The sequence below is a fragment of the Coregonus clupeaformis genome, chromosome 19, assembly GCF_020615455.1.
Source record: "Coregonus clupeaformis isolate EN_2021a chromosome 19, ASM2061545v1, whole genome shotgun sequence".
In the NCBI taxonomy this organism is placed as follows: domain Eukaryota; kingdom Metazoa; phylum Chordata; class Actinopteri; order Salmoniformes; family Salmonidae; genus Coregonus; species Coregonus clupeaformis.
In genome coordinates this window covers 11,731,752-11,744,470 of record NC_059210.1, presented here as the reverse complement: position 1 = coordinate 11,744,470, position 12,719 = coordinate 11,731,752, and the positions used below count along the sequence as shown (strand labels likewise).

The 12,719-nt window shown below is 40.9% G+C and overlaps 1 protein-coding gene across 1 annotated transcript in view; it reads left to right on the top strand.

The window, feature by feature from the left end:
- The first annotated feature begins 7,192 nt into the window (after window positions 1-7,192).
- The window catches only part of LOC121531646 (SH3 and multiple ankyrin repeat domains protein 2), a 140,952-nt gene continuing 135,425 nt past the window's right edge, over window positions 7,193-12,719 (top strand). The window contains exons 1-3 of the mRNA XM_041836997.2: window positions 7,193-7,414; window positions 10,363-10,569; window positions 11,700-11,771. Of these exons, the coding sequence (XP_041692931.2) occupies window positions 7,196-7,414; window positions 10,363-10,569; window positions 11,700-11,771 (498 nt within the window). The 5' untranslated portion in view covers window positions 7,193-7,195. The remainder of the gene's footprint in view (window positions 7,415-10,362; window positions 10,570-11,699; window positions 11,772-12,719) is intronic.

Genomic DNA, 12,719 nt, shown 5'->3' with positions numbered 1-12,719 from the left:
CTAGCGACTCCTTGTGGCGGGCCGGGCGCCTGTAGGCTGACCTCGTCGTCAGTTGAACAGGGTTTCCTCCGACACAGTGGTGCAGCTGGCTTCCGGGTTAAGCGGGCGGGTGTTAAGAAGCGCAGTTTGGCTCCTGTTTCGGAGGACTCCCGAGTCCGTTGGGGAGTTGCAGCGATGAGACAAGATCGAAATTGGGGAGAAAAATGTGTTCGATATTTAGAATAAAGGGTCTGCCTACGGTGCTGTCCGAATCCACTTACTTCACACTTGTCATACATTTAGCTACCATGGGTTTGTCATACATTAAGCTACCTTGGGTTTTTCATACATTAAGCTACCTTGGGTTTTACAGTTTGACAATTGGTTCTGTCTGGCTGACTGCAGAGATTATTTCCAGGCCCAGCATGCTTTTACTGTATGCTGTAACAACCATGTAATATCAGAGGCATGTCAGACCTATGCCAGCCAAGCAATTTAAAAATTGCCTCCTGGACCCTATAGGATAAAAAAGCGTTAAACAAGCCGACATGATACTAACTTCCTTCTGGGTCTAGTGTGTCTCGGTGGTGATTGGAGGGGTCTGGCTGGAGGAAGGAGTAAATGGAGGTGACAGACAGCCATGATGAAGGACGTGGCTGTCTGGAGAATAGGCTCTGGGGAGGTTATGTGCTGCTGGAGCACTTTTTATGGAGCTAGTCATTTATGACTGTGTCTGTGGCCTCATCTGAGATTGGACCGTGTTTACTGGATTACGTCAAATGCTTGTGTTCCCAGTCTCTCTATCATATTGATGTTTTTCTGGCCTGATTAATAGGGGAAGGAGGGACCCTGAGATTAGGGACCTCTTGGGGTGTTTCAATTTTGCTCCCACAAAAAATCTGCCATACAGGTTCAGATTTCTGTGGGGTCATTGCAATGGTAAAATGTGATGTTATACGTGGTGGATTCTGTAGTTTAAGATTCTCGCATTGCTATTCTCTGGTTACAGGATGGATCACTCCACTTGGTACTGTCAAGGTCTTCTGGAGGGATTCTCTATCTGACACTATCCATGGCAGTTGATTTCATGCTGCCGTCAGCTTCTTGACTGTCTGAAAACAACACGTAGAAAAGGTGAGCCTCTGGTCTGCTTCCTTTACTTCACAGATCAGTCTTAAATTACATATGTGAGCAGTGATTGAGAAACTCTCAGCACAGATCTATAAAAGGGAAGTGTAGGACAATGAGAACCAGACATCACACTATGAGAAACATGGGCATGAAATGAACGAAAGGAAGGACAGTACAACCATTTTAAACGTATAATGGCTTGGGTCTCAATTACATGACTGTGCACACGACTGGTATCAGTCACATATAACCAGTGTAATGTCTAGCCTATATACAGCATTTTCTATTTGAAAAACTTCCCTGTTGGACAGAATGGAGGGTTTGACAAAGTATTATTGTTACATTTCGTTTGAAGCACCATCGATATCAAATTTTAAAGCAGTGCCTGTTCGAATTAAGGATAGAGGTAGTTGTCTGTGTCATCCAGAGCTCTAAACTAGGGCAACAACATAGAAAAGGCTGCATGGTGTGTGTGTGTGTCTTATATGTGGGAAGTACACTGTGTGTGTGTGTATCTGGGGTGGGTAAATCTTACCGTATGCTTCCCAGTCTAAACAGTTTGTGTATATATTTTATGACGACATTTTGTGACGTTTTTGTTCGTTTTTGGTCTTCAGCAGGGTTTTTTTCAGCTGTTCGTGCACACACATTTTTTTCTTGAGGCAAGTCCAAGTTCGGTACCGAAGTCTACTCTCCTTCGTCGGTCAACAAACTGTACTACTCATAGTCAGTGGCATAGCACAGTTTCGCAGGGCCCCCGCAAGGTCAGAGCAAGGTCATTTGTTTTTATAATAAAATTTTTTTGCCATGGTGCAGAGAGAAGATGTTGCATTTTTATAGCTAATCTCATGCTATTTTACACATTTTGCCATGAGGCTGAGACAAAATGTTGCTGTTATATAGCTCAGGGACAATCTCAACTTTTCTTCCCCAAATAATTGTCTTAATATTAACAGAATTTGAAATATATATTTTGATAGACCGAATTACCAGCTATCACACCATGTAAAGGAACAACCTCCTAATCTTTTTTTTTTTTTCATAGAATGCAACTAACTGGATTTACAGTATGTCAACTCTGTCAGACACCATAAAAGGCATTTCCTTTTTACAATTATTGTCCAACAATTGTTTAAAGGCCTTGATTGTTTCATAATTTTTTTTGTAAGATTTTATTTCGTTTTTTAGACAATAGACAATAGACATATACAAAGACAATAGACAATTTAACATTTCACAGACATGGATATACTAAACTAGACATGATGTTGGCTGGGATCTATTCCTTTGGATATTTCTAGGGCTTGTAATATTTGTGGAAAGAAAGTTGGGCCTGTAGGGCTGCTGGGTTCACATCCTTGGGCAAGGCCCTTAACCCACAACATGCTCTCCATCCAAGGATGCTGCTTTAACCTGTGCTTGTATCAACTGTATGTGTCAGGTCTGCTGTTTGGGGTGGTTGAGAATGGAGCAGAAGACATTTACATTTACATCATTTAGCAGACGCTCTTATCCAGAGCGACTTACAAATTGGTGCATTCAACTTATGATAGCAAGTGGGACAACCACTTTTTTCCTTCTTTTTTTATGGGGGGGGTGGGGGAGGGGGGTAGAAGGATTGCTTTATACTATTCCAGTTATTCCTTAAAGAGGTAGGGTTTCAAGTGTCTCCGGAAGGTGGTCAGTGACTCCGCTGTCCTGGCGTCGTGGGGGAGCTTGTTCCACCATTGGGGTGCCAGAGCAGCAAATAGCTTTGACTGGGCTGAGCAGGAACTGTGCTTCTGTAGAGGTAGGGGAGCTAGCAGGCCAGAGGTGGATGAACGTAGTGCCCTCGTTTGGGTGTAGGGTCTGATCAGAGCCTGAAGGTAAGGAGGTGCCGTTCCCCTCACAGCTCCGTAGGCAAGCACCATGGTCTTGTAGTAGATGCGAGCCTCAACTGGAAGCCAGTGGAGTGTGCGGAGGAGCGGGGTGACATGAGATAACTTGGGAAGGCCGAACACCAGACGGGCTGCGGCGTTCTGGATAAGTTATAGGGGTTTAATGGCACAGGCAGAGAGCCCAGCCAACAGCGAGTTGAAGTAATCCAGACGGGAGATGACAAGTGCCTGGATTAGGACCTGTGCCGCTTTCTGTGTAAGGTAGGGTCGTACTCTGCAAATGTTGTAGAGCATGAACCTGCAGGATCGGGTCACCGCTTTGATGTTAGCAGAGAACGACAGGGTGTTGTCCAGGGTCACGCCAAGGCTCTTTGCACTCTGGGAGGAGGACACAATGGAGTTGTCAACCGTGATGGCGAGATCATGGAGTGGGCAGTCCTTCCCAGGGAGGAAGAGCAGCTCCGTCTTGCCGAGGTTCAGCTTGAGGTGGTGATCCGACATCCACACTGATATGTCTGCCAGACATGCAGAGATGCGATTCGCCACCTGGTTATCAGAAGGGGGAAAGGAGAAAATTAAGACCAATTTTTGTTGTTCACTGTAACTAATGGATATTCTATTGTATTGTAAAGAAGTCTGCCAGAGTTGATGTGGGCCATCATTCAAACAAAGAGATGCCTCCCTGGCCACCAGGGCATATTTCCAAACTATGTTTGTATAACGCGTACGCTGGGAGTCGGGAAGCAAGTACAGGGAGTTAATTTAATAATAAAAGAACATGGAACAAAACCAGAAACACCAGTAGCGTACAGACATGAAACACAGGAACAGAATCAATAACGCCTGGGGAAGGAACCAAAGGGAGTGACAGATATAGGGGAGGTAATCAGGAAGGTGATGGAGTCCAGGTGAGTCTCATGAGGCGCAGGTGCGCGTTACGATGGTGACGACAGGTGTGCGTAATAATGAACAGACTGGCGACATCGAACGCCGGAGAGGGAGTATACGTGACAGTTTGCACATACAGTGGCTTGCGAAAGTATTCATCCCCCTTGGCATTTTTCCTATTTTGTTGCCTTTTAACCTGGAATTAAAATGGATTTTGGGGGGTTTGTATCATTTGATTTACACAACATGCCTACCACTTTGAAGATGCAAAATATTTTTTGTTGTGAAACAAACAAGAAATAAGACAAAAAAACAGAAAACTTGAGCGTGCATAACTATTCACCCCCCAAAGTCAATACTTTGAAGAGCCACCTTTTGCAGCAATTACAGCTGAAAGTCTCTTGGGGTATGTCTCTATAAGCTTGGCACATCTAGCCACTGGGATTTCTGCCCATTCTTCAAGGTAAAACTGCTCCAGCTCCTTCAAGTTGGATGGGTTCCGCTGGTGTATAGCAATCTTTAAGTCATACCACAGATTCTCAATTGGATTGAGGTCTGGGCTTTGACGAGACCATTCCAAGACATTTACATGTTTCCCCTTAAACCACTCAAGTGTTGCTTTAGCAGTATGCTTAGGGTCATTGTCCTGCTGGAAGGTGAACCTCTGTCCCAGTCTCAAATCTCTGGAAGACTGAAACAGGTTGCCCTCAAGAATTTCCCTGTATTTCGCGCCATCCATCATTCCTTCAATTCTGACTAGTTTCCCAGTCCCTGCCGATGGTGTTCTCGGGGTGATGAGAGGTGTTGGGTTTGCGCCAGACATAGCGTTTTCCTTGATGGCCAAAAAGCTCAATTTTAGTCTCATCTGACCAGAGTACCTTCTTCCATATGTTTGGGGAGTCTCCCACATGCCTTTTGGCGAACAATATGTACCCATTGTTCCTCTTTAGTGCATTTAACAATATGTCACAAGTAAAAGTTTTGGGTGGCGAGTTGATGCAATTCCAAGTCTGGAAGGTTAAAACCACCCTCAGACTTAGGAAGATGTAAAACGTTCATTTTTATTCAATGAGTTTTATTTTCCCATATAGAGTCTGTTATGGCCGAGTATAGTTTTTTAAAGAATGTCTTCGGTGGGGTAATTGGTATTATCGAAAATAAATATAACAACTTTGGGAGCTATTCCATTCTAAAGAGGTTTATTCTACCTGTAAGATTTATTGGATTTTTTTTCTCCATTTAATTAGATCTGCTTTCATGTTGAGGAATAATGGGATAAAGTTATCTTCATATATTTGTTGTTTGTTGTCACTTAAGTATTTACATATTTGTTTGTGGTCCAAAGATTGCTGTAGATCAGGAGTTATTCTTTTATCTTTTTCCTATTGCCATTATTTCATTTTTTTCCACGCAAATGTTATATGCTGAGATTAAAGAAGGGGGGCGTTGAGTTTTCAATATTAGTCAGGCATATCAAGAGATCGTCGGCAAATAAGTTTAGTTTATATTCATGTTTACCAATACTGATATGTGTTATGTGATTGCTTAATTCTAACATTAGATTATTCAAATATGTAATACAAATCTCCAAACTTATTTTAGTTTTGTTTTTTATAGCACTATTAAATGCTCCAGGGCTAATTTTGTTAACATTTGTGTTTTTTTCTTCTTCTATATTTAAAACATAAAACAAACATTATTCCGCAGGTCTTGCACAGCAAATACTTTAGTTGTTTAAACATATGTTGCAGAACAGTGATTAAATTGTTTTCTTCGAATATTGACAAAAAAGTCAATCTTAAGGAGCTTGCCATCAGTCATGGAGTTGACAAGCCACTGAAGGAGTTGACAATAGATACTCAAAACAGACATATATCTGCCTCTAAAAAAGAAGTTCAAACATTAGTCAAATTTTGAAAATCACCAATAAAAACAATCAGATCTTTCAGCACTGATGGAGTTGAGTTGACATTAGACAAAAATCTGATGGAATTTATGTTTTACGGAGTTGACAAAAATGATATTTTCTTCTTCATTCAAGTGGTATTCACAGTAGCAATTTAGTTTATCCTCAGTTGCTTTATGACTCCTAATTAAATGTAACATATTTGAACCAAAATTCTTATTCTATCTTAATCTATCAGGCAGATGGAGTTGACAGTTTATGGTTGTGACCAATATTGTCTATTTAAATCAATCAAAAGTAGAAAACTTCACAGACCATGAGTGGTCTTGTTGCACTACATATAATGAGGACATGAATAAGGGGTCCTTATGGTATAGCTGACCCTGCTCATTCCTGATTCATTTAGGATTTTAGACAACTCTGACGGAGTTGACTGACTCTCCGGACACATCTTTTAAGAATCACAGTTTTGAGAAGAAACGACATAAAATCATTTTTCAGTTAATATCCATTATTGTCCGTTTTTAGAATTTTAAACACTTTTTTGGAGAGTTTGAAATTGGAATCCTTTGCTCCGGACAAGGGAATTTCCAGACATTGAAATTAATAATATTGAAAGTATACTTATAAAAATCCCGTAAATGTACATTTTAAGTTCAAATAATGCAACAAAATAAATTTTATTCAACTATAAAAATAAAGTTTCTCAGCCGGATAAGGATTGTCCCGACTTTCAAGAATCCCTGAGTTAATTTCCTGCAATTCTACACATTTTGCCATGAGGCTGAGAGAAAATGTTGCAGTTTTAAAACTAATTTCCTGTCATTCTAAACATGTTTTTCATGACTTATGATGTGTTCATATGCTATCTGTGGGGCCCGACCTCCGGGGGACCCCAACCCACGCCCTGCAGGGGTGTGTGCTACGCCAGTGCTCCTAGTACGAGTGAGAACATGAAGTGTTTGTTGTCATTCAACAAGAGACGACTAGTTTTCATGCACATTTTTTCACTTGAGAAATACTGCACCAAACATCTTAGCTAGATGTAAAATTGCGCAACTAAGACCTCCTCGGCAAAAAGGTCAAAATGTATGACCGATTTCGTGATTTATTTGACTATTTTGAGGAAGTGTTTCTGGCTATGTTGTTGCTAGGGTGGCCAAGCGGGACAAACAATAGTAAACATTTTCTTGTTTTTCAAGCGAACGTCTTTAGGGAGTACGAGAGCACAGATGGTTGCTTTGCCTAGCCGAGTTCTGTGGACACCTTAACTGTATGATGAAGCCCGATAACACTGTGTCCTCTCCCCCTGGACAGTAGAGTCCAGCATGCCTCGGGGCCTGACTTTCAGAGCGTGTGTATGTTAGTAGTATACAGTATAACACTGTCTCCTCTCTCTCTCCAGTAGAGTACCATGCCTCGGAGTCCTACGTCCAGTGAGGAGGAGATGGCCCAGAGTTTCTCTGACGGCTCTGGAGGTTTTGAGACAGACAGCTCCAAGGAGGAGCCTGGCCATGGAGGTCCTGGAGGGGAAAGGGCCAGCAAGAGGACAGACAGGAGGGCAGAGAGGGACAGGGCTGCCCGTAGGGAGTCACTGGAATTCTGTGTGGTCATCCCTGACCTGCAGCAGTCCGTGAGTACACACTTATCTCTTTGTACACTGTTTTCGTATCATACTGCAGGAGTATGCAACACTGTAAAAAAAGTATTTAATTGTTTCAACTAATTATTATTACGTAACTGGTTCCATAGTCTTTATTATATTCTTTACTCAACTTTTCGGTCCAAGTGTTACCTGAACCCAAAAAATATAGTTGGCCCAAACTTAGCTAAAACTTGAGAAAACTTAGGCAAATATTCTGTCAATTTTAAATGATGTGCTTATTAACTCATATGTTTATTCAACTATAAATTAAAAATGTTTTAATGTTACTCCTTGATCACTGTGATAAATAACATTGTTTTTCTTGAGTGTACTTTTAACAGAGATGAGATTTACTTTGAAGTAAAAAGTGTAGCAATACAGGTGAAATCAATCTTTGACACAGAAATGGTGGCGTAGCAGGAAGATTGTAATGCCATAAACCGAGAGATTGTGAGTTCAAATCCCAAATGAGGACATGTTGAATATGAAGTACTGTATAAATGAGCATGTGCAATGTGTGTCAAATATGTATGTTGAAAACATTGTATGTAAAAAGCACTGTGTGTAACTAGTTCTACAGCCTTTTTTTTTGTATAGGTAAATTAACTTGAGCAAACACATCATTTTAAGTTGACTGAATTGTTGCCTATGTTGATAAGCTGAAAAAAGGCTGTGGAACCAGTTACTTAATAATAATTAGTTGAAACAACTCAATGTTTGTAAAAAATGTTTTACAGTGCATCTAAATCCACTTCAAAGCCAAACCATAACCACCTTTCACTTTTCAACTGTGTGGTCATCCCCTGAACTTTTTAAAAACATATTAGTCAGTTAGCAGACGCTCTTATCCAGAGTGTCATACACTCAGTGCATTCAGCTAAAGTAGGTAAAACAACCACATATGCAAGTTTACATGTTACATTACATGTAAAAACCTCTTTAAAAAATAGCTGCTATCTGCAGAATCAGTGCAGGGTGAGAGGAGATGAAAAGACAAGTACAATAGTCTAGGCTACAACATAGTTCACCCACTGCTTTGCTCTAGGCTCCAAAACCAGTAGTTCTACTGCACTGAAAATTGTTGGGGTGCTGCGCGCTGGTTGGAATTACGACATAGTTGTTACTGCAGTTTGTCACTGCATGTTGCTTATGTGAAAGACTGGAACCCCTGGGCTAGTAGTATTTGTAAGTAAAGCACAAAGCTGTAAAAATAAATTCGGTCATAGCAATTGTGTGATATGTGGGATGTTTGTCCCAGCCTAGCAGCATACAGTCAATGTGAAAGAGTGAGCTACAATAGCTATGCACTGTATGATGTATAAGCTAAATGTCACACTGTTCTCAGCCAATCAGTTTGATAGATATGAATGAGGGAGAAAAGCCAGCTATTGGAAATCGGTGGCTAGGTTATTCTGCCACAGAAATACATACTTGCTTGTTGAGAAGTGCTGCTGTTTTCATATGCCTTATCACAAAAGAACATGCACTCTCATATAAACCAATACAAAAAAAATATTTTCTGGATAACAGGCGTAACGCTCCGCTATAATCGTTACTAATTGATTGAACTAATTTCAGTTATTGTTTTTTCCACCACCAATACTGTGTAGCGTGCACCTCTGGCAAACAACTTTATGAATATGAAATGGCCTGCTTCTGTAGAGCAAAGGGATAACTAATTACTGTAACAGAATATCACTAGGAGACATTTCCATACTGTTTTATACTGTGTTTCCTAGTCTTTTCTACTTTAAATAAAAGCTATTTATTCACAGACACTGGTAGCTTGGCAAGGAGATGTGAGCTATTGTTTCTCCATCTGTTAGCACCTGCTGCCAGAATGTAAAATCTGCATGTGTGTTTTGTGTTTGTTTGTTTTGGAGCAGAAATTTATGTTTTAAACCCGACGCTAAATGTGTCGTCTAATGTTTTGGAGCAAAAATGTATGTTTTAAACCCGACGCTAAATGTGTCGTCTAATGTTTTTGAGCAAAAGTCTATGTTTAAAGTCCAGGTTTGGTATGTTTGTATGATCTCTGAATGTTTTGTATTTGTGTTGCAGCAGAAATGTATGAGGTTTAAAACTGACACCATTGTGTGCAGAGATGGGCAGTATTTCTGTTACATGTATTTGAAATACGTATTTGAATTACTTCTGAGTATTTTGTAATTTTAATTACACTGGGCTGAACTACACTCCAAAGTATTTAGTATTTTCAAAATACTGTAATTTGTATTTTCAAAATACTTTTCCATACAATTTTTTTTATAGCAGTTCACATTTTGTGAACCCCCTTTCACCCTGCATTGTTATCAGAAGTCTGATAGCACTATGGTGTGATAAGAGTGTCTGCTAAATGAACTAAATATAAATGTATATGTAAAAATGTTGATAAATACTTTGTTGAGGGAAAATGTACTTGATACGATTGTGATATGAATGCACTAATTGTAACTCGCTCTCGATAAGAGCGTCTGCTAAATGACTAAAATGTAAATGTAAAAATGAACAATTGCAACGCATGCTGAGTATTATTCTAATGAGCTCAGCCACGAAACAAGGCCAATAATAATACCCAGTGTGCTTTGCAGTTCATTTTGGTTTGTTCATTTTCACATATAAATGAACATTTTGGTCATTTAGCAGACACTCTTATCCAGAGTGACTTGGTCAACTAAAGTAGATAAACAAGAACATATCACAGTCATAGCAAGAAAAACATTTTTGTAACCATTACTGAGAATGTTGTTGCTGTTCAGGCTGGCTACTTGCAAATGTATTTCTGTATTTTAAAATACAAAATGCATGTATTTTAATTAAATACATTACTAAATACAAGTTTATTTTGATACATTGATCTTTATGGTATTTTGTATTTGTATTTGGTAATTTTTGTCTATCCCTGATTGTGTGTGTGTGTGTTTGTTTTGGAGCAGAAATGTATGAGGTTTAAGCCGGAGGCCACGGTGTGGGTTGCTAAGCAGCAGATCCTGTGTACACTGACCCAGACTTTGAGGGACGTGCTGAACTACGGCCTCTTCCAGCCCGCTGTGGAGGGCCGAGAGTCCGGCTTCCTGGATGAGGAGTGTCCCCTTAAAGACTACCCCACTCCCACCAACACCAAGGGGGTCCCCACTCTGGAGGTACAGTAACCATTCAGTTCTGCTCCATTAGTCTGTATGGTCAAACGCACATCACTGATTTCTCCACAACATACAAGACAAGCACATTTTGATCCAAGATTGGATCTTCGTCATGTCACAAAGGGGCATTCTTGGCTCAAAACGTTATACTAGCCTATAAAGTATGTGGTGGAGCAATTGTGTGTGCATTTTACATTTACATTTTTAGTCATTTAGCAGACGCTCTTATCCAGAGCGACTTACAGTTAGTGAGTGCATACATTTTTTTTTTTTTTATGTTTCATACTGGCCCCCCGTGGGAATCGAACCCACAACCCTGGCGTTGCAAACGCCATGCTCTACCAACTGAGCTACATCCCTGCCGGCCATTCTCTCCCCTACCCTGGACGAGGCTGGGCCAATTGTGCGCTGCCCCATGAGTCACAGGCCCTACTTCATTTCTCCAGTACTGCTCCATCTCACAGGTCCAGTAATCCTGTATTGTCAAACATACGTCACGGATTGCTCCAGAACATTCCTTATTAGGCTAGCACGACGTTGCTGTGGATTGTGTGTGCAGGCCCTATCTACTTCATTTCTTCAGCACTGCTCCATCCCTGGGGTCCAGTCTTAACACAGCACTGGACATGCTGCTGTATCCCACCCTACAGAAGCACTTCTTCTGTTTGATCATTATCAAAGAATCTAATCTGGAAGAATTCAGCCACTTAATGAATGATCAAGGGACTGCATCACTATAATAAGTCTTTGTTTTCCAAACAGCTCAGCTGAATTGTGATGAGGCAGCATAGCTGGAAACTCCCTCCTGGCTCTCCCTGGCTGTGTTCTTTGTTCTGTATCTCCTCAGTCAGGGGTCCCCTGGTATCGCTAGTACTTGACTGAAGTTTTAATTACTGGCTGACTGGGCAATCTTCTCTGGTAGTGGTACACCTTACTTAGTATTAAATATATAGATCATCAGTAGCAGTGCTGCCAGCTGGGTATGATTGTGACTGGTTGTTTAGTCAGGATCATCATGAGATGATTAGAAGTCATAAATGCTCACGACAAGTCTCATACTACATCATAATGTATTATACCTTTTGGTTTTAAGTAAAGTGTTGAAGCAATTTTTCTTCTCCTATTTGCAGTTCCGTTATAAGAGCCGGGTCTATCAACAGCCAAATGTGAACGAGAAGCAGATCGCCAAAATCCACACGCAGGTGAGACAAAGAAATGAAGGGATTTAAATTCCCTTTTTCACTTCTTTCAGGTTGTACAATAGATTCATTATATTTATTTCAATGACAGTGAATATCATCGGCTGGTGTAAGTTATTGTATTGTATCGGGTGAAAGCTATAGCTTGGACAGTTATACCCTGTATCCGCCATTTCTGGAACCATGTTGAAAAGGTCAATGTGAAAAGGAAATGTCAAGGCCAGTAGAGTTATTACAGTCGTGTGGAAAAGGATATTATTAACGGAGCTTGTCTTTGAGATTTTTTTGATATCATGAGTGAAAGAACATCTCAGGTTCTCTCTCTGTAATACTGTTAGAATTAATGCCCTATTCATCTACAAGCTGAATATAAAGTGTGAATAATTGAAGTGTAGAATTTCCATGGGTTCACTATTCAGCAGGTACGTATTTAACATGATTCAGTATTTGATTGAGACAGACATCAGCTGAGTCCAGGAGAATTCCCATCAATGTCCTCCTTCTGGATCAAACAGGAATGCCATACTAAATAATTGACCAATCAAGTTCCCTTCACGCTGTTTTCCCTGGCCTTTCAAGTCCACTGTGTGTGTGTGTGTGTGTGTGTGTGTGTGTGTGCACACGCAAGCCTGTGTGTGTGGTGTGTGTGTGTTGGAGTTGTTCAAAGTGTAACTGCGTATGCGTGCTCTGGCCAGCGTCAGTCCCCCTGCAGTGTCTCTGTCCTGCCTGAAGGCTGCAGACAAGCCTCTCTCCCTCACTGCCTGGCGCTGTTCAGCTCAGCTCTGGGACCTGCTCTCTTAACTATTTATAAGTGGCCTGGAAAGCAGCATGTGTCCCTGGATCAGTCCTTGGGAAAGCACCATGAGAGGAACAGCAGTGGAGAGACCTGAGGAACCATCACCTGACGCCCCTGCTTTACCAACCTCAAATCAAATCAAATGTTTTTTGTCA